The 22,824-nt window shown below is 35.6% G+C and overlaps 1 protein-coding gene across 2 annotated transcripts in view; it reads left to right on the plus strand.

Moving 5' to 3' along the window:
- The window catches only part of LOC117119345 (plexin-A4-like), an 84,326-nt gene that overhangs the window by 54,169 nt on the left and 7,333 nt on the right, over positions 1–22,824 (plus strand). Inside the window, exons 11-29 of one of the 2 annotated variants that reach the window (XM_033264134.1) lie at positions 2,131–2,227; positions 4,734–4,903; positions 5,616–5,776; positions 5,977–6,091; positions 6,363–6,496; positions 8,003–8,170; positions 8,658–8,751; positions 9,124–9,408; positions 10,077–10,247; positions 13,242–13,467; positions 14,377–14,519; positions 14,815–14,939; positions 15,488–15,553; positions 15,950–16,024; positions 16,165–16,231; positions 17,459–17,605; positions 18,217–18,373; positions 19,123–19,226; positions 21,591–21,687. In XM_033264134.1, the coding sequence (XP_033120025.1) occupies positions 2,131–2,227; positions 4,734–4,903; positions 5,616–5,776; positions 5,977–6,091; positions 6,363–6,496; positions 8,003–8,170; positions 8,658–8,751; positions 9,124–9,408; positions 10,077–10,247; positions 13,242–13,467; positions 14,377–14,519; positions 14,815–14,939; positions 15,488–15,553; positions 15,950–16,024; positions 16,165–16,231; positions 17,459–17,605; positions 18,217–18,373; positions 19,123–19,226; positions 21,591–21,687 (2,602 nt within the window). Of the gene's footprint in view, positions 1–2,130; positions 2,228–4,733; positions 4,904–5,615; positions 5,777–5,976; positions 6,092–6,362; positions 6,497–8,002; positions 8,171–8,657; positions 8,752–9,123; positions 9,409–10,076; positions 10,248–13,241; positions 13,468–14,376; positions 14,520–14,814; positions 14,940–15,487; positions 15,554–15,949; positions 16,025–16,164; positions 16,232–17,458; positions 17,606–18,216; positions 18,374–19,122; positions 19,227–20,660; positions 20,761–21,590; positions 21,688–22,824 lie in introns of both variants that reach the window. The other variant, XM_033264133.1, reaches the window with a different exon arrangement.

The raw sequence follows: 22,824 nt of genomic DNA on the forward strand, positions 1-22,824 counted from the left end.
ACCGTTTGACCCCCATGGCAACTTTGATGGGCCATAACTTTTGAACGGTATGTTGGATTTCATTCATTTAAACTGGAAAGTGATCAGTGCAGTAAGTTCTGCATATTAAATGAAGAGAGAATTCACAATAATGAATTTGAAATTTCTCATTGGGATACCTAGTACTATATATATTTATTCTTTATTTGCAATATAATTTTGTGTTGCATAAACCAATGTGTCATTACACATCAACCATTACAAAAAAAAAAGTAAATCTGGGAATAATAATGATTTAATTAAAACAACATGTGACATGCTTAAATATGGTCATGATGACATCACATCATGACCATATATAGGCACATCATGACTATATATGTTCATGATGACATCACATCATGACCATATATAGGTACATTGAGACTATCAATTCAATTCAACATTTACTTACTTCCTTTTTTTAACAGACATAAATAATTCAATGGTTTTTAAATAAATTGAAAATGCAGAAAATTGATAATGGAAATTTAATAGACAAGTAAAGGAAAAAGGGCAAAACCCGAGAAGATAAGAGAAACCAATCTTGTGGACTATACATATGGATAGATCAAAAAGCGCCAGAGGTCTATGAATTGTACACTTATTTAACATAGATATAATTTTTTGGGAGTTTGTATTATAATGTTGTAAGTATAATATTAATAATGTAGTTCCTCTCACCACAAAACAAAATTCAGCTGAATTTCGTAGGTGTGGGAATTACCCAGTTAACCTCATTTCCACCAAAATAAAAATAGCATATCTTTTTAGTTGTAGGGTTGGCCAATCAAAAGACAGTTTTTCAACACTGCAAGTCTCAATTCTACTCATTCAAATCATACTCTAGTTACATAAAATTGGGCTTTAAATAGGGGGTGTGGGTACGTTTATAGCCAAGGTGGAATTAAAGCTGAGGAACTATGGTAATAATATTAACTAGAAGTTAATCAAAAGGTTGGTAGACAACAGAGTTCTGTCAATGCTAAGGTGGAAGGACAACAGATAGAACAAGTACAATAATACAAGCATTTAGGGAATCTTCTGACAGATGATGGATATTGTAAGAAAGATATCATGGCAGGTGTGTCAATGGCAAAAGCATCATTCAAAAAGAATAAAGCCTTATTTACCAGCTGTCTTTGCCTTCAGTTGAAGAAGAGGCTGGTTAGGTCTTTGGTTTCGAGTGTGATGTGTGGTTCAGAGGCATGGACACTGAAGGAAGCTGACAGAAATAGGATTTATGCATGAGATTTGGAGAAAATTAGCAAACATCAGTGGAAGTTAATAATGAGAATGTATTTAGAAGAGTATGTGAACCACACCTACAGATAGCTAATGAAGTGATAGATCGGTCACTTATTACGACATGAAGGTCTCATCAAAGACGTGATAGAAGGAAGAATTTAAGGAAAAAGACCAAGAGGTAGGAGGAGAATGGTGTTGTTGGACGACATCAAGGAAGGAATGAGTTACCACCAGATGAAGAGGGATGCAGAGAACCGGGAGTACAGGGGGATGTCATGAGGGACCTGCCTTCGGCAGAACACTAATGATGATGATCAAAATATGTATATCATTTGATTATGGCTTACAAATTCAAGTGCTACATATGTCCCTAGTGTATAAGTGGTGTTTGAAATTTCATATAAATAATGAATGTATATCTAATATCAAAACTTGTAAAACTAAAGGTCATTTGAAATTGTCATTTGGCAATTACTATGTATAAATGGGAAGTACATACAATTTTAATGGCACCAAAACCACCAACAACATAATCACCAATGCCATCACCAAAAGCCATTACCAAAACATTGAAAAAACCCACACAGTCTTCAAAACTAACATGATTGCTAACACTGTACAGACATTGTGATCAACCAGACTTTTGTTTGATCACCAATAGCACTAACACATTTACATGGTCATCAATACTATCGCCCACATGGTTACCAAACACCAACGTTGGCACTATTATAGTACCTTTTTCTGCTAGCCATCTCTTATTTATTAATCATACTTTTTTTTGTAGTTTTCCTATATACTTAAATTGCATTAAAAATGTTGTGCAAGGTTTTAGTTGAATAATTTTTCATTGTCTCTTTTTAGTTTGTTTACAATGAAGAAGCACAGTCCATCAATGCAACAGTAACCATTCTGTGGAAAATGGATGGTGGTTTTGCAACACTGGATAATGTATATATTGGTAAATACATAAAAAAAGTTCATCAAATGGACGATTCCTCTACTGTAGATATTTCAAATTTCTTTTATAGCCTACACTTTTAGGTGACCGTTCTTTCCATTTGCATTGCTTAGACGCCTTTCAAACAAGCAGTTTGCCCTTCATATGAGAATAAGGATTAATCCTTCCCCTCCGATGAGCAGTTCTCCCGTAGCCATCCTTTTATATGGACAGGTTCCTTCACTATACACCTTTTTATGGACAGGTTCTCCCACATAGACGCTTTTTTATGGACATGGTCCCTGACATACACTACTTTTCATGGACAGGTTCCCCCACATACACCCCTTTTCATGGACAGGCTCTCCAATATACCATGTTCCCCCACATAAAACTTTAAATGGACAAGTTCTACATAAACCTTTTTAAATGGACAGGTACACCCACGTAAACCATTTTAAATGGACAGAAACCCCCACATACACCCCTTTTCATGGACACCTCTCCCATATATCATGTTCCCCCATATAAACCTTTTTAAATGGACAGGTTCACTCACTTACACCCCTTTTCATGGACAGACTCTCCCATATCCCACGTATACCATGGTGCCCCACATAAACCTTTTTAAATGGACAGGTTCACTCACATAAACCTTTTTAAATGGACAGGTTCACCCACATACACCTTTTTAAATGGACAGGTTCACCTACATACACCCTTTTAAATGGACAGGTTCACTCACATAACCTTTTTAAATTGACAGATTCACTCACATAAACCTTTTTAAATTGACAGGTTCACCCACATACACCTTTTTAAATGGACAGGTTCACTCACATAAGCCTTTTTAAATGGACAGGTTCATTCACATAAACCTTTTTAAATGGACAAGTTCACTTACATAAACCTTTTTAAGTGGACAGGTTCACCCACATAAACCTTTTTAAATGGACAGGTTCACCCACATAAACCTTTTTAAATTGACAGATTCACTCACATAAACCTTTTTAAATTGACAGGTTCACTCACATAAACCTTTTTAAATTGACAGGTTCACTCACATAAACCTTTTTAAATTGACAGGTTCACTCAATAAACTTTTTTTAAATGAACAGGTTCTCCAACATACACCCTTTTATACGGACTGGTTCACTCACATAAACCTTTTTAAATGGACAAGTTCACCCACATAAACCTTTTTAAATTGACAGGTTCACCCACATAAACCATTTTAAATGGACAGGTTCACTCACATAAGCCTTTTTAAATGGACAGGTTCATTCACATAAACCTTTTTAAATGGACAGGTTCACTCACATAAACCTTTTTAAATTGACAGGTTCACTCACATAAACCTTTTTAAATTGACAGGTTCACTCAATAAACTTTTTTTAAATGAACAGGTTCTCCAACATACACCCTTTTATACGGACAGGTTCACCCACACAAACCTTTTTAAATGGACAAGTTTACCCACATAAACCTTTTTAAATGGACAGGTTCACCCACATAAACCATTTTAAATGGACAAGTTCACTCACATAAGCCTTTTTAAATGGACAGGTTCATTCACATAAACCTTTTTAAATGGACAAGTTCACTTACATAAACCTTTTTAAGTGGACAGGTTCACCCACATAAACCTTTTTGAATGGACAGGTTTACCTACATACACCTTTTTAAATGGGACAGGTTCACTCTCATAAACCTTTTTAAATGGACAGGTTCTCCCACATATACCCTTTTTATATGGACAGGTTCACTCACATAACCTTTTTAAATTGACAGGTTCACTCAATAAACCTATTTAAATGAACAGGTTCTCCAACATACACCCTTTTATACGGACAGGTTCACCCACACAAACCTTTTTAAAAGGACAGATTCTCCCACATATACCCCTTTTTATAGACATGTTCTCCAACATGCACCCCTTTATATGGACACGTTCTCCCACATATACCCTTTCGTATAGACAGGTTCTTTCACATACATAAACAGTCCACTTCTTCAAATAGAAAGTTTTGTAGCACATAGCATTAATAATATACCACTTCAGATAAATACTTCACTCTGCATTTACCCTTTCAAACGGATAGTTCACTCCATAACCACCATTTAAGATGAACATTTCACCCTACTTACATAAATACACCAACCCACCCCTTCAGACAAACAGTTTACCCCATGTCCACTTTTTCATGTGAACAGTTCTTTACATATGCACTCCCATCATGAAAGTGTACCCCATATGGTGTCCTAATAATTCATCATATAGTTCACTCCTGTGCATTGGTCCTGATTATTCCCAAGTAATCATTCTTTTCAGTATACAGCTGCACTTGCGCATATACTGTGTACTCAATGCTATATTAGTGACGTTCCTGTGTAAAATGGAATGTCTGGTTTCTGCAGTTTACTCAACCTCCTTTCAGGAACCTATATTTTATTAAGGAATATGCTGTAGTAGTTTTCACTGTCATTTTTTCCTTACTGTATTTTGTCAACTTTTTTTTGTTTGCAGTAAAGCTGTATAATTGCTCTGTTGAACGGCCCGACTGCAGTCGTTGCTTGTCAAACATCACTGCACCACCATCCCTTCAATGTGTTTGGTGTGGCCCCAGTACAGGGTGCACTGTGAATAGACTGTGTGATGATAAAATTTATGTGTGTCCAGCCCCAAGAATCACAAAGGTAGGTATAAGAATAATGTAAACCCATAGGACTGGAGATTTTTCAGTTTCAAGTAGCGTGATGCTCCCTCTGGTGGTCCACCGCAGGGTACTCCCAGGGTTGTGAAACTAAACTTTTTTATTCCAGGACCCTAACTGAGGCTCTAGTCGGGCCATTGTTTCGGACCCCCTGTTGCACATACACCCACTGTCAACAAATTTCTGTGACTACCACTGGGTAGATACCGAGCCCATGGATGTACAAAAGACAGTTGGATAACACTCAGCAAAATATAATAAGATGAGTTAAGAAGGTTCATTTAGTGTTGAGGAATTTCTCCCAACTTGGGATGCATGCTTTTATTTCGACTGGTAATGAATGTTAAGATTTTTTTCAAAGTTCATAAATCAGCTGAAACTATGGCATCTCATTTCATATCTTTTTAAATGTTTAATTCAATGCTTTAATTTTTATTTTTTTTAAAGTTTATATTAGGGAAACCTATAGGTGGTCATAATTACAACCATGAAGCTTAAACCACTCTCACATTTTATTTGAAAATAAGAATGCAACATGCCTAAATTTAGTCATGATGATATCACATCATGACCATATATAGGCACATCATTACCATATATGGGCATACAACAGTTTCTTGTCAAGGAAAATTTTATAGTCTGGACAGATCTTTAAAGAGTGGAGTTCATTTTTGTCATCACTTTTTCGTTTTCAGATAATTCCAAGTACGGTAGCCACTATGGCTGACATAACCATTGTTGATTATGTCACACTGGAGGGCATAGAGTTTGGACAAGATGAAACAGATATTGTATCGGTCAAGATTGGTGGTAAAAAAAGTGAAGTGGTCCATGGCAAATACGAGGTTGGCAAAAGGTGAGCTAGCAACAGTCAATTGTGCTGCAGGTACACAATGTGGTACTGTAGTGTGTAGCACAGTTTTGGGCTTACAATTGAGAGTTAGATTTAAGGCTTCTAGTGGAAGATCTGTTTTGCAGGGGTCCCAAGTCTCCTGGAAGTTACAGGAGTCCCCTGGAAATCAGTACGGCCTCAAATCATGTTTTTCCATTCCTCAGCGTGATGGTCAGTGCCCCGGCGTTTGAAGAACCTATTCCTAGAGAGGTTATCATGCTTGTTAGGGGATCAAACGGCCAGAATAAAAGCAGTGCAGCCTTTATGTTGAATTATAAGGTAACATTTTACAACTGTTTATTGATGTTGCATTGATGGTATTGACAGTGATGGTAATAGTGAAGATGAATGTTGATGATGATCCCAATGATGATAATGGGATTGATGAGGATGCAATAAAATTGATTACGATGATGACAGTGACGATATGCTGGTAGTGATGATGTCAATAATGACTTAATTTATGATGGCACTTAGAGTTAGCATATATTATATGTATTGTTATCTTCTTTTATATAATACTGTATTGCACAATACATTTCTTTTGTAGAGTCCAGAAATTAACAGCTTCTCACCCAATTTGGGCCCACTGTCTGGAGGAGTAAATGTCACTATTTATGGCAAGTTGTTGACAACTGGCTCTGAACAGAAAGTTATGATTGGCGAGTCAGTCTGTAAGAAATGGTAGGCACAGTTGTTATCATTAACACTTCTACTTTGTATTTTCTTATCACTTTTCTTAATACTTACCAGGTTAAACATTTCCAAGGTGTCAATCAAATCTAACTGACCAATCAGTACATGATATTCAATGGATGGGGCAGGGGTATACATATGTGTCACATACATACCCGTTTTACCATTGATAATTTAAGACTTTTGTTTGATGGGACCTTAGCAACCGTATCTAGTTAACGTGTCTTAAGGCGGGCACTCATTGATTCGTATGACCGTTACACGCTGAATCCACCTCTGCTTCCGGCAAACGATAGACAACGTAACAACATCTGCTGATAATTGGTGGCAGTCTGAACGGATCTTCATTGAAAAAGCGATCCGTTGAATTTCCACGCCCTCTCGTGCATTCGTTGTCGCATTGCCGTCACGTCGCAGTCGCGTGTAGAGAGTACCCGGTTTTAGCATTATATTGCATTATATGTAAAACTGATTGCTCACTATTACACTCTGTTCACAGAAGATCTAATTACCCTTACCTCTCAGACAGAGAGGTGAAGGGTATGTGTTTTGTGTCTGTCTGTGTGTCCTTTCTTCTCGGTGGATAACTCAAAAACTACTAGACTGCTGATATACATAAAATTTCACACATTGATAATGTAACATGTATCTCTGTCCTCGAATTTTGTGCTGATCGGAAAGTAAGATGCAGATTTTAGAATGATGCGAATATTTTCTGCCTGCATATCTCACAATCTGCTGTCCCAATTTTGAGACAGATGACATGGAAATAATAATAACATTAAAATTATTATGCTGTAAATGCACAAATAATAAGTTAATTAAAAGTAATCTAAAATAAAAAATAAAAAAAAAAGCCTGAGAGATTTGAATCTTGCACAGTCGAGTAGCATTTCTCATAATACATGCACCTTTACCGCTCGGCTACACTTCACCTGTATAGTTAGACAATGACAATTTTACATGCATTTGCCACAAATTTATTGCTAATCAGAATAAGAATGCAAATTTGAATTTTTTAAAGGATTTTTCATTATATTGGAAAAAAAGGCTACAATGTACATAAATGCCATTATTTTTTCCATACATAAATATGGCGTAACAGGGTGAGAGTTGGTAATCTCAGATTAGGGAGCTTTTGATTTGTGCGTCGACGTGATGCTAGAACGGAATCACTCATGCGTGACCGTCCTACCTGGCGTCCTACGTTCTCTGCATACGTAGATTTGGCCAAATTGTGTTCTAGAATCTATTCGACGAGGTGACCTTAACGTTCTCACATGCGCAGATGACTTTGAGTGACATCATTACATTCTACGTCCTACCATTGTCGTGTAATCGAAAGATCCCTATTATTTTTTAATTATTTTGCCTGGAAATAAGTATAAAATGAAAATGAACTCTAAAATTGTTTGAATATCTTTCTGGTACTTAAAATGTCAATTTGTTTTGTTGATAAATTGAGTAAATGAGAGTTTTTCTATGCATTTTTAGGAACATAACAGGTACAACGATCTGTTGTGAAACAACCAAGTCAAATAGTACTGGATCAAAGGACGTAACTGTAAACTTTTCTCTTGCGAGTAGGAAGGCAAACAACAAATTTGAGTACAAAAAAGATCCTAATGTTACCCGAGTTTATCCCGACTCTTCTATTAAATCGTGAGTAAAAAATTATTTTGTTTAAATGGTAATGGTTGGGGACTTTTAAAATGAGACGTACATATATATATATATATATATACTGTCTCTTATACACATCTTTCTTTCCTAATCTTCCTTCTTCCTGTTATTATATTGCTTTAGTTATTGATAATATAATAAAAATTAATAAACATAGGGCCTAAGGTACTAGAACATAGGCCTTAAGCCTAGGCCTAGAACTTTCGCAAACATCAGTGTGCATTGCATACTCTATTTAATTGTATTCAATCTTCCTATATTCAAAGATGAAGTTAGCTGGCCTTTTGGCAATCTAGGCCACTTTTGGTAGGCTTTCTTCATAAAGGGCTTCTAGGAATGGATGTCTTATTGTGGAGCATGAAGTCAAGTTGTCCCTTCCTGTACTGCCTGATTATAAATCGAAGGAAAATTTACCGATATTTCTATGGCAGCTGTATGCAATGAATGCTTTGTTTATTTTTTTCAGGGGTGGTCGTAATCTAACTGTTGAAGGCTCTGGTTTTGACACGATTCAGAATCCAAAAGTGATTGTCACCGTGGGAGATCAGACTTTTGAAGCGGTACAAACTAAATATGATTAATTTTATCATTGTCAATTCCATCACACTCATTATCATCACATTAATTATCATGACCATTATCGTCATTTTCTTAATTGTCATGTTCGTTATTGTCGCGTTCATTTTTGTTAGTCTATTACCGTCACTTTCATTATCACAATCATTGTCACATTCATTATCATTAATTTCATTATGATTACGTTCATTATCATGTCCATTGCCTTTTTTATAATATTCATGTTTTTCACCTTCATTTTAATTGTGTTCATTTTCATCACATTATTTTTATTATGAGCCCTATTAATTATCATCAAATTATAATTAATCTTTACTCTCTCTTAAAAAGTCTATTTGTTTTCGGTTATTGTTTAGAAATGCAAGGACATGAATAAAACAATGATGGTCTGTCCAACACCAAATGTCTCTTCTCCAACCCAAGAAAAACGAGTAAAGCGTCAGGCAAAGGGTGAGCCTGCTGTGCTGGGGTTCAAGTTCGCAAACGTAGACGATCTTTTGACATGGTCACGTAACAGTGGTTTCCAATTTATTTTATATGAGGATCCAATTTACTACAAGTTTAACAATACCAAGGTGTATGGAAAGGACGTCATAGATGGAGGGGTGTTTGACTTGAGTGAAGGCACAGTTAGTGTCCGTGTAAGTAAAGTAACTGTTTTTTAAGGCTAGACTTTTTGTACCTTGCTTTTTGGGCACCCTCATATCAATTTGTTACAGTAAACGTGCCACCCTATCTCTTAATCATTAGCGCTTCAAAAACATTGACTGATTTTACTACAAAAATCGTAACTCAAAAACTTGAGGTTAGATAAATCGGGTTGAAACGGTTTATAGAAAGTTATAAATACAGCTATTGCAAACAATTTACAAGATATTTGTTTTGACATACTTGGCCTCGTCATTTTTGGGTCGAATTGTTGTAGTGTTGTATAAAAGTGGATTACATATGTCGGATAATCTAACGAAAACCAGGACAACTTTGCATGTTTAAGAAAAACATCAATAATTAATAAAATTTACAGGCTGAAAAGCTAGTTTTAATATTTTAATGTAATTATGTTTATATGATAAAATTTTAACAGATATTATAAAGTTTACATTATATTTTGATGTACATTTGTGAATGTACTCATTGTGTGCAGTCATGCATTACATACTAAACTAGCATATACCGTAGATGTGACGTGCCTAAATATGGTCATGATGACATCACATTATGACCATATATTGGCACATCATCGCTATATATGGACATTTGATAGTGTGTACAGAACTTATGATTGCCTCTTTTGAAATTTTGTTAACAGGGTGAAGGACTGAACTATGCAAGTAAAAAGGAGGATGTCCTTGTTTACGTTGGTGATAAGGAGTGTAAAGTGAATATCTTGTCTTCCGAAGAGCTCCAGTGCAGTGCTCCAAAAAGCGCCCCCAATACAGATCGTTTTGGTGCGCCCACAAAAGATTATCCACTAGTCACTGTAAGTAACAGGATGTTGTATATTAGATACAACAGTGTTATATCAGACATTTTCTTTTTAACATCAAACAAATCTTCTGTCCCATCTATTACCCCTTTCATAAAGATGTTACCGGAAATTATATAATAATATTGACGACTTATTAAGGCGCGATCTCCAAATTATCCCAGACGACAAATCTGCGTTCAGACGTGTTTTCTTCTGTTCTACCAAAACATGTCTGAAAACACTGTTTGAATACCACATCATTTGGACGCTGATATTCCGTTTTGGCCTTTGCTCCTCCCCTTTAACTATGGCCGATTGGATGCACCATAAAACGCGTCCAGACGACTCTCTAAAATGAATCATAATACGACTGACTGCGGACCTATACTCAAGTACGGACTTGTTTACCTACTAGTGAACGTCTCTTTGTACGCTGCCTGTGTGTGGAAGAACTGACAGAAGTACGTAAACTCGGGGAATTCCCTGGTCGATTCTACAAAAATTGTCGGTTGGGTCCTGGAACTTCGTTCAGTAGGCCTAGTACCGTGCATAGATGAGACTATCGTAATATTCAGTGATTTTACGAATCGATGAACAAATATAACGTTAAAAAATCCAATTTTTTTTTAGTTATTTCCGATGTAGTCGCAGCTGTAGCGCGATCACCATCCTGTGCAGCTGTGGTAACATCCATCACAGCAATTAATTGCTCTCCTGCTAAGAATAATAATTGATCCATGCTCCGAAAACGTTGTCCATGATCAAAGTAGATGAAATTTTGCTAAATTATATTTTTACTGTGATTTATTTAACTGAACATACACTTCTGTTTTAGCGGCACACACAAATTTGGTACGTTCAATGTATAAAAGAGAGAAAGAAAAACAACTAAAAATAAGTAATTGTAAAAAAAAATGTTATACCCCGTTTGAAAATGGACAGTTCTAAATCGCCCAGTACTCTACTTGTTTACACACGTGGTTCTGGGCCCTGCTCTCTGCACCCAAGGCTCAACCTCAAGATTGCTGCAGTTTTATTTAAAAAAGGACTCTATAGTTCGATCAGTTAAATAATATATCAAAACTAAAGCTCTTGATTTGTTGTTAATATGACAAGTTATTGTCTTTATCTAAATTTTACTAGTCAACCAAATATACATCTCTCTATTCGGAGGACCTACAGTAGAACTTACAGTAAAGAAAATGCACTGCTGCATAATATACACAGTAGAGAGTAGCCTCAGAAAATTGTGAGTAACCCAGTCATGCGCGAGGATAAAAAAAGATAGGCAGACTACCTACCTAGTTCTAAATTTGATTTTATATTTAGGCCACAATGTAACGCCAACTTACCATGGCACTATATATATAGTATATTAAACGTATGTTTGTGATTTGTAATACCAATGTACCCTCCTTCACTTTTGCAAACGAAACGGCAGCGCTATTTTTAGAGTCGCGACGTAGTTCTATCTATAGAGCTGCGTACAAAGCCAGTTCCAATGGAACTCGCATACTGCGCCCTGAACCTCCATTTACGTTGTCATCATGTAATTTACAAATCTTCATATAAGCATAGAGAAAGTATAGCCACGTATATAAAAGAATAGGAGCTGCATAGTAACATTTATTTGAAATGTCAGTATTTTTACGCACTCAAGTGGGCCAGTTGACCGTGCTAGTAGTAGTAAACAATAGAAAATCGTTCAAACGATCAACAAGCGTCCAAACGATTTGCCGTTGTCCAGACCCGCGCTGTAATTCAAGTGTGTAGCAAATGAATATTCATAAAGCGTAGTAATTAGAAAGGTTGATTTTTCAGACGCGTTCGCGATAGGGTGTTGACCTAGACGCGTTTTTGCCGTAGATCGCGCCTAATGTATTAGCCACTTACTATGTGAAAGGTTTGGTAATAATTTGTCAGGTCCCACCACCAGCTTATGAAACGCCTATAGTAAAACAGAAAGAGTAAATTCGTTATCTCTGTCTCCCATTGCATCGCATTTCTAAAATTAATACGGTTTGCCCGAACAGCGAGGAGGGCGTATCCCCATACTGCGGTTTGGGTGCTGGCTTGGATTTTTTTTTTTTTTCCTCCGTTACACCTGCTTACTTGTTGTGCGCATAGAGACTCTCGTATTTTGCGCAATATAAATGAATAACCTTTAATTAGAGAGCAGCTTAGCTCAGTCGGCTAATCTGGTGGTAGCCGCTGTGTGTGCGCTGAACCGTGGAGATCTCTAAGTCCCCGGTTCAATTCCCATCGCTGCCTCTCCTTGTGTTTCAGCTAGAGGGCTGAAATACAAGTTACAATAGTGCACCGTCTTTTTCGGATGAGACATTTAGGCTGTTGGTCCTGTGTGCATTATGGCCCATGTGCACATTGAAGAACGCAGTACACTCTTCGGAAAAGAGTAGGGGATTGTCTCCCGGTGTACTGCCCAATCACCACCAGAAGGACCCCACTGGAAATAAGTCTTTTTCTAGACTTTCATGGACTATCCTTGGTGTTTACACCGAATAAATCCAATCCAATCCAACCTTTAACCTTTAATATTCCGAGGGGAATAGACAACCATCAATGTTTCTGGCACTCTGGTGGCTTTTCTACAGACAGAAATCAAATCAACAATGCTTATGCAGTATCACCATATAGAGTAGGCGGTTTGCTCTGAAAATGGCTTTATGTTGAAAATTGGACAAAGCTCAACTTAGTTTGACATAAATGTTCATTTTGTGTATACTTGGTTTTAACAACCAACCTACAATTCCCTTCCAGTCATATTTTGCCATTGAGAGACAAACACCTTAGTAGGAAAATTGTCTGTTTTGTTGAACCAATTAGTTGCATATCCTTGCAACAGGTTCATCAACTGCTTTGGTCACTTTTTGATCACCACTGTTAAGATAAGCAAAAACAACAGATTATCTTCTTACTATAGTTTATGATACCAGATGAAATTCTTCAAGAAACTTCAACTTGATTTTCTATTCTTTAATTCCAAAGGTCGTTCATGGCAACCTGGAGGTCATAATTGGACCAATCAAATACCCTGAGATTCAGTTGTGGTTGTTTGTGTTAATTGGAATCGCTGGGCTTATTTTGCTGATTTTTGTCTTAGTTGTAATTATCCACTTCTACCATAAAACCAAAATGATTGAGAAGGATAAAGAACGAATGCTGGAGGAGATGGAACTATTGGAAGAGAGTGTACGCGAAGACAGCAGACGAGGTAAAAAGAGATATTAACATAAATGATATCTCTTTTAAGCTACCGTATATTCTCACGCATAAGACAAGGTTTAAAATGGCAAATTACAATCGAAAAGCAAGGGGGTGTCTTCTATGTGCAACCCATACAAATATTTGAATTTTTAAATCGTGCGTCTTACGTGCAGATCGCCTGTAACACGCTCATTTACTATTGACCTAAAACTACTAACTGTTAATATGATTGAATGCAATATTTTAATATGGGGAAATAAGATTTTGATGAACATTTAAAAGCCCATAAAATAGTATTATTTGGAAGATTGGCCTTATATTTGGCTCCGTTTTTAACCAGCTAGATGCAGTATTGAGACCATGAAAAGCAGCATAAATTAGGAATACTGACGATGAAACATGAGGTCGTCTTATATATCCGACATACAAAAATCATCCAAAAATTTTCTCAAACTCAGGGGTTATCTTATATGCAGATTGCCTTATACTTGAGTATACATTATAACTACTTACTGAAAGGAAAAATTCCTGCTTCTTATGGTGAAGGTCCAAGTTAAGCCCTGTCCAGACTATCAAATTTTATTTTAGAAAAACATATGACATGCCTAAATATGTTCATGATAACATCACATCATGACCATATATAGGCACAGCATTACTATATATGGGCATATTGTTTTTTGTTTGATAAATTTGATAGTGTAAACAGAGCTTAAGGTGGGATAAATGACGTTGTTTCTGTAACTTGTTGGTACTAGCAATTGAAAGCTAAAATACATAGGTAATTCTAATATTAAATTTGGGAAAAAAAAACCACAGAATGTATTTCAAATCAAATCAGACTTTATCTTTTTCAAATCTGGGAAAAAAAATATTCTTGTATTATATTTGAATCTTGTGAATCTTTGTTTATTAGCCATTGCTGAATTAACTACCAACCTGGATGATCTAACCACGGAGCTGGAAGGAACTGGTATGCCGTTCTTATCAATGCTGGATTATATGAAGAAGATGATGTTTACAGGGTACGAACAGGTCCCTGCCGACTTCGGATCAGATGTGAGTTGACCTTCCAACATGAATGTGGCTCAATTACATGAATATAAAAATGATCATGATTTATACGTTTAATCCTCTGTGCCAGAACAAATGTAAACATACTCCATTTCTAATTCATTTATTGGCTGGCATAGTAGCACAGCTATGAAGTTTTCTAACATCATGAGAATGACACTTTATGGTAAAATGGTCTTAGCTACTACAATGATAATATTTACTATGTTAGTTCTAATTATTATTTAAAAATAATTTACTTTATTACAATTTTAATTTTGTTTCTTTTCTTTCTGATTAGCCCCAGGAATTTTATCCGAATGCTCATGGTCTTAAAGAATTCGCCAAACTCCTCAGTAAGAAAGACTTTTTACTATCATTTATTGAAATGGTTGAAGAGAGCAAGAACATAAGTAAGAAACAAAAGTGAGTCCCTGTTTATTATTATTTTGTCTATCTCATAAATACTAAAGACCAACTTGGACAGTGTCGTTAATCCTGCCTGATACAGTTTATATCGTCAGAGACAGACTTAGTCACTGTAATAATGTTAAACACATTCTATGATGCAACTGTCCTGGAGGTAGTCTTACGACCCATCATGTCTGCATTTCACTCGCACAGACCTAATGTGACTATTAACCGCATATGGGCTGCGTCATGCTACAGTATCCGAGTTGGCTTTTACCTCGATGAACCGATACTAATACTGGATTGACACATAAAGAAATCCAGGAAAATATAATATAAAGCATGAAATACAACTCCATGGTAACATGTCCTAATCAGCTCATTGCAGTACATTATTTTGATGTGTCTAGAGGTATGGTACCTTATGCTGTCTCAGTAATGGTAAAGAAGGTTAAGGTTGGCAACAGCTGGGGACACTATTACCAGGATGGCGTACGGCATCATATTCCTAGCGTTTGCCAACATTTGTGCATACCCTTCATATTTCATTCTTTTATTTCCAGAGGAAACTTTGCTTCGTTGTTAACGGTCGGAATGATAGCAGAAAAAAAATTGCCGTACTTCACAGAGTAAGTAAATTCTGATTGGTTTATAGTGCATCTAAAATGTTAAATATACACATTATAATATAATACAGCTCTCCCTCCAAAACCACTTTTGGGACTAGGGATTCCATGGTCTTTTTGTAGCTTTGCTCTCAAATTAGAATAATAAACATAAGTCATTTGTTAACTTGGGACCACAGAAAAGTGGTCTTTAATTGGAGGGGTCTTTAATTAATAGAGGGAGACCTGTATAATATTTACCTGTCAAAGAATGAAATATTTAGTTAAAAATAAAATAGACTAAATATATAAACCAGGTATCTTACCAGGTAGCCATGTACCTGTAGATGAAGAGCCTGCCCAAGTGAAATGCACAATTTGAATTTATGTAAATTATATAATGTGGGGTTTGCATTACAGGGTGCTAACATCGTTACTAGAGGGCTACATCAGTGATGGAGTAGCCTGCAAACGCGGCAAACTATTATTTAGAAGGTAAGAATAAATATTGATTATTATTAACTACTGCATGATTTTTTTTTTATTGTAATAGTAATGTTATAATTATTCTTTTATTAGATTGTAATCCAGGTTAATATTATGAACTGATATGCAAATTGCTGTTTGGTTTTTAGGACTGAATCAGTGACTGAGAAGCTGCTTAGTAACTGGACTGCCTTATGCATGTATGATCATCTTAAGGTAATTCTTGTCTTAACATAATATATCATTATAGCTTACCTAGCTTAGCCTAATTAGGTTAGTGCTTCAAAACATATAATTATTATTTGTTACCATAGGAATCATATTTGTTTTCACCATTACCATCTATCCATGTTGATTATTAATGATTATCATCATCATCATCATCATCATCGGGTGTGGAGAAAATATTGCTGCTTCTGATTATGAAAATATACATCTATAAAATTCTTCTATCATCAAACATTATTTCTAAAATATATACAGTAAAACCTTGAATTGAATCCCTGGGCTTTTGTTTGTGAACTTTGAATAAGTTTCTTTTTTGAAATGGGCTTCTTTTTGAAGCCACTTTTGCAAAATGAATGCTGTAGAATTTTGGAATTACTACTATAAAACAATAAATAATGCCACTGTAATCGCCTAAACTATATAAACCAAGCATGTTTTTAATTTACTTTGTTTCTTTAAAATTCATGTATACCGTATGTACTGTACTATCTCGAAAGAAGCCTTTGCTATCTTCTTTTCGAAGCTGATTTACAAACTAAAGAGGGACTTCAATTTGAGATGGGCTTCTTTTTGAGATTTAGCTTATTGGGCTTCAATTTGAGGTGCTCTGACCACTGGTTGCGCTCTTTTTCCAACCCTCTTCATCATCAATGTTATCACCATTATCAACATCTTTAGCATCACCTTCATCAACATCATATTCGTCAGCATCATATCTTTATCAACATAATATTCATCAATATCATCATTGCCATCTTTGTTGCAACCGTCGTTTTTTTTTGTCGCCATCTACATGTCTACGACTAAAGCTGTAGGCATCCTGATTACAACAAAAACACTCATCGATTTGATCAATATTTAATATACTTCATTTGAATGTTATGGATGATTAGGATTAGGAGCCTGTGGCGCAACGTGTAAAGGCGCTTGTCGCATTGCTTGTGTCCTTGGGCAAGGCACTTTACTTGCGCTTGCCTCTCTCCACCCAGGAGTATAAATGGGTACCTGGTAGGATGATGTGGCTTTGGTCTGTATCGGCATTAAATTGTATGCACGACTGGGAATACTCCTCATGGAGTGGAGGAGGTTGCACTTTGTGCTGGTTTGATCATGGATCCGATGACCAGGGGTAATAATAACAACATTGCCAGCACCTTGTATCCCTTGGCAAAAGGCGCGGTATAAATCTCTATATTATTATTTTCTTTCGTGTAGGATCATGCAGGCTATCCTCTTTACTTATTATACCAAGCCATTAAATGCAAGGTATGGAAGGGACCTGTTGATGCTGTTACCTTCAAGTCGTACCACTCGTTAAGTATAGACTATCTCTTCAAGGATAATGTCGATTTTGATGAAATAGTGAGTACATTTAATCAAATTCTTTAATATTTATTTACCTTCATTAACATTTTTTTCTTTCATATTTGTATGACACACTGTGATGAATGATTCTATAATTTATTTTCTAGGGGTGTTTTGATTAAGGAAACATTAGCAATATTTGGTTTATACATATACCTAATTCTACATCACCGTTAATGTGTTTATATTACAAATATTTTGTATGAGAAATTTTCCAGCTGGTTGTTCATTCTTGGAAATTGCACCCAACAGTTTTGTCTGATTGTTTTTGGAGACTTTATTAGCTTAGTAATACTGGTGCATATTATCTCTTGGGTATTACATGAAACATTGCAAGTGTATGTAATATTTTATTTTTAGCTCTGATGAGGAGCTCTAGAAACACTTGGCTGATTGATTAATAGATGTTTTTAAGATCTACTGCCTCCTATACTGCCCTCATGGGGAGCTCTAGAAACACTCGGCTGATTAATAGTCGACTGATTAATAGATCTTTTTGATCTCTACTGCCTCAATTATACTGCCCTCATCGGAGCTTTCGAGAGAACGTGAACTTGTTTTGTAATAATGTGGCTTTACTACCATGTTCGTTTTAAAATTTCTTCTAGAAATTAAATGTTTCAATGGATAAATCTGACGAAGAGATGTTTAGTGTAAGCGTTCTAACATGTGATTGTATCTCGCAAGTAAAAGAGAAGATTTTAGATGCTATGTACAAAAGCAGACCATACTCCAGTAGACCCTCGGCTTCCAGTGTAGATTTAGGTGAGTGTAATGTCAAATGAGTTGTACTTAATTTTATCATATTTAACGATGCAGTTTGCTCTGTAGACCTTGTATTTATGTTTTTATTTATTTCTTGTTTAACCCGTGTTAACTCAGTTGAGATTAACTGTTATCCTAATGTGCCCGGGATACGATACACAAAAATGGGCGGGTCGAGTGGCCGAGCGTAAGGCGGGGGCACCGCCAGCTACAGCCTTAACATCGGTGCCGATTTCAGCCGCTCCTTCACCAGGGTTCGGTTTTTAGAACCAAGTATTCTCGGATATTGACTTAAAGTGGAGGCCCAGTGTATACATCTGGCTCATGTGCACTTTAAAGAACCCATTGCAAATAATTTAGTAAAATAAAGAAAAAAAGCAAGATTGATTAAAGATTATCTGCTCCCTTGAAAAATAAACTGTTGGTCATCAGTGTATAAAAGCACATGTGCTGTAAAAGAACTTCAAATAGTAGTAGAATTGTCTCCTGGTATAATGTATTCTCCAAAAGCAGCCTTCACACTGATCCAAATTTTCGGATCGAAAGGCCTACCGAACCGATCAGAAGAATAGAGATGCTGGCCTTTAATGCATCGGAAATGCTGTCCGCATTTCGGTTAAGATCCAATACAGCTGCAGCTTTAGGCACTGCACTTCGGCTGCTTTGGGCTCCCAAGAGCCTAATTAAATTTGTTTAAATTTCTACATGAATCATATATGCATTTACATTTTTTTCGTATATTTTTCCAGATTTAAGGGCAGGGAACCAAGGTCACCTTGTTTTGTCAGACCTTGATAACACTTCCAAAGTTACAGGCCACTGGAAGCAACTTAACACACTTCGTTATTTAAAGGTAGGTGGCGCTGTGCAAATACTGTTTCTTGCTTTCGGTTGTCTTGTTGCGGACACACCATGAAGACGCATATACTTGACACCTTGTTGATCTGAAACATACACACTTCATGGTAAAATTGTAAGAAGCCCTAAATATTCAATCAAAACATTGCTCAGTTAAAATTATCACATAAGCTACCAACATTCAGTAAGACCCATTTAAAGTCTTATCCACGCTATCAACTTTTGTGACAAATTTGTGTGATGTGCCCATATAATAATAATAATAATAATAATAATAATAATAATAATAATAGATAAATTACATTTCTTTTAGGCAAATGATAGTATGTAACAGAAATTATGTTTGAATTATTTATTTATTTTTTTGTTTAATTTTAGACATATGACTTTAATATACAATCAGTAATCATTGTTTTAAATAGTGATATGCTTGAAACTTGTTTATATTATTCGCAAGTTCGAACCTGGCCAAAACAGTTACTAATGTGGAAGTTTCACTAAATAATACTTTTTAATAATATATAACTGACACAAATGAATTCATCATACAGATAAATTAAAAATAACAAAAATAAAATGCAAACAGCCAATAACATTTTACACAAAATACATGTCCACACATAAAAATATATGTAAATGATGTGTATATACTAGATATACATTATTTACATGTGTCTGTGTGTGTCCCTGGATGTGAGGGTATGTTTGGAGGTGTGTAATTTAATATTGTTGTCATTACAGCATTTTTAGAATCCTATGTTGATTGCATGAAACACTTCAATGTACAATATTATTCATTAATTTTTGTATTGTATATTGTTTTCTGTTGATTTGTTTTTATTTATAACCCTTTAAAATTAATTTTGCAATCTGAAATTTGACTTGATTGTTAACAGCTTGCTCATTTTAAAGAATCATTTTAAAAATCTGAATACTTAAACTTAAACTTCAATAAATTTAATATATTTTTTAAAAATCAACATTGTAAATTAACACCTTTGGATAATTAAGTAAAATTGAATGAAATTATAAAGAAGTTCATAAACCAATAAAATGATTTTTAACTTGATGTCATAGATAATGAATGAAAATGATAATAAACAAAATAATAATGATAGTAATTAATAACTCTGTACAATGTTTTTGGAGAAAAATGTTCTGTAAAATGCTGATATATATAAATATTAGAAGGTTGATTACAATTATGTTTTAAAATATTCTCTTTGTTTTCTTTATCATAAAAAAATTGCATTGCACTTTTCTTGGTTTGATTTTGTTTGTAAATGCCGAAATATCCATTTTATGCTTGAAACAAACATTTCTGTGTGTGCTTTCACCATTTTTCCTTTTGCAGCTATTTCCGCCGCTCCTCATCCTCCATTTTTGTTTTCTTTCCACGTTTCCATGCATTTCTTTCACTATGGTTTAGATAAAGAATGGCGCTCTAGTTGCACTAGTTCCAAAGCAGGAAGTAGCCAATGCTAAACCTTCATCTGTTTTTATTAGTCCTACAACGGTTGGACAAGTAGGTGAGTGAGTCCTGTGCTTAGCCAATCAAAATCTGGCTTAAAAATGCTTTTGTCTCAATATCATTGCACTTCTACAGACACTAGTGACTACCACTAAAGTTTGATATCGTAATTTGGCGGTCCAGATATTTTCTTCAGTAAGTATTATTGAATCAGCTCACACTATATATGAATTCAATAAAATTATAGTTTAATATTTAGTTTTCAAGTTTTGAAAATTTATTTAAATAATGCATGATTTGATTTTTTTTAATTTGAAAGACTAAAACACCTACTGACAAGAAGTAGTAGGCTAGACACGGTTTCAGACTTTAGTGCGGTTTTTTTTTTAGTTATGTGGTTGTGCAGTGTCATATTGAGGATAAGGATAGAGCCTGGTTTTGAGACTATCCATTTTTTTTTCTGCTTGCACCTCTTATTCAACATTTTGCATTACAAATGCTGCATGGTTTGTACCCTCTATTCTTAGATGCTTGTATCTAGAAGGGAGAATTTTCCACCAATGCATGTTTTTGCTTCGGTTGCATGCTACCAAGGTCAAAGGTCATTGTAATAGGATTTATTTGATGATTTTAAACATTTTTTTAAATTTGGTTCATATCTTATATATTATGATATATACTACAAATTTTAAAATAGTTTTTTTGGATAATTAAAAAAAAAAAAAATTAAAGGATATTAAAAAAGGTTATCTCAAATAATCTTCCTATGCACGTTCTCCTTGATTCCCCTGGAACCGATACAATAACTTGCAGTGGTAGGAAAGGGGTATGCATGGTGTATGGCAGAGGATCTCAGAGATGATTCTCTAAGACAATTTCCCTCAATAGATTAAAGATGGTGCCACTGTATCGCTGCTTCACCGGGCAAACGGACGGCATAGCGTCGCTATAGGCGATATCGTCACGAATACGAACCCGTTGTACGGTGAGAATACGCATTTTTTCCAATTCAATAACTTTATTGATCAGAACATTTATTAAATTTGATCTGTTTTATGACAAAGAAAACAGAAGGTATTAAGCTGATTGATGCTCTACCAGCCTGATCAAATCGTGACAGTTGAACACTTGGGAGGTTGTAAGAAGCGGTACAGTGTTCTACTGGCACCACTTGATCATCTTGTACCAGTAGAACATTGTACCGCTTTTTACAACTTGCAAAGTGCTAATTATGATGCATACTGAACACATTGGAATGTATCAAAAACTCTTTGAATTGTATCTTATTTACAAATACCAATCCAGATAATTTCTAAATCTATAAAATCACCTTTTTCTTTTCCTCTTACATTTATACTATATATACAGTCGAGTCCGCCAAAGTCGACTCTGTTTAAGTCGAAAATTCGCGTCAGTCAAATTTTTGAAAAGTCCCAATTCTTTCCTATGTATTACTGTGTAAATTGTTTGTTTAATTCGAATTTTTATAAGTCGAATTTCGGCTATATCAACGGAATTTTCCTGTCCGGATAGGCCGATTTTAAAGTAATTTCAACCACACAAGTCGAAGTTCCAAATTTATTAGCGCATGTGGGAAAAATACACAGCCGTGGGAAAATACGAAGTTCAATCATTGTTGTACGGCAACAAGTTAGCCATGTCAAACTAACATCTCAGACAGCGCGCTGTGGAACTTGGCTTACATGATCGTATGTCGTAAGTTGCAGTCTACTCTCACAATACAGACACCCTTCCGGACCGGCTCCAATGTTCAGTTTTAGTCCAGTTTAGTTTGTAAAACTTGTACTGAACCCATTTCGAACAAGATTGTTGTAGTCAGGGCCTAGCTATTTAATTAATTTATCAAAGCCCTGGATTCTTTTGACTGCCTAGCCTACGCAAATTCAACACATTATTTTAATAATTTGCGTGCATTTCTTTAGGTCTGATTATGTTTTTCCAAGCACACATTCTTCGTTGGGCAATGCCACTTGCTGGTCGGCAGTCTAGTTGTAAACAGAACAGGTCGCGCCCCCAAAAACTCTTCCTTCCCGCCAATTGGTCCATTTTCGTGGGGTGTTTTGCAGACTAGACATGTGCTTCGGCTGTGATGACGTCAGAT

The sequence above is a fragment of the Anneissia japonica genome, unplaced genomic scaffold (assembly GCF_011630105.1).
Source record: "Anneissia japonica isolate Jap-2015-1 unplaced genomic scaffold, ASM1163010v1 scaffold287806_len661372_cov189, whole genome shotgun sequence".
NCBI lineage: Eukaryota > Metazoa > Echinodermata > Crinoidea > Comatulida > Comatulidae > Anneissia > Anneissia japonica.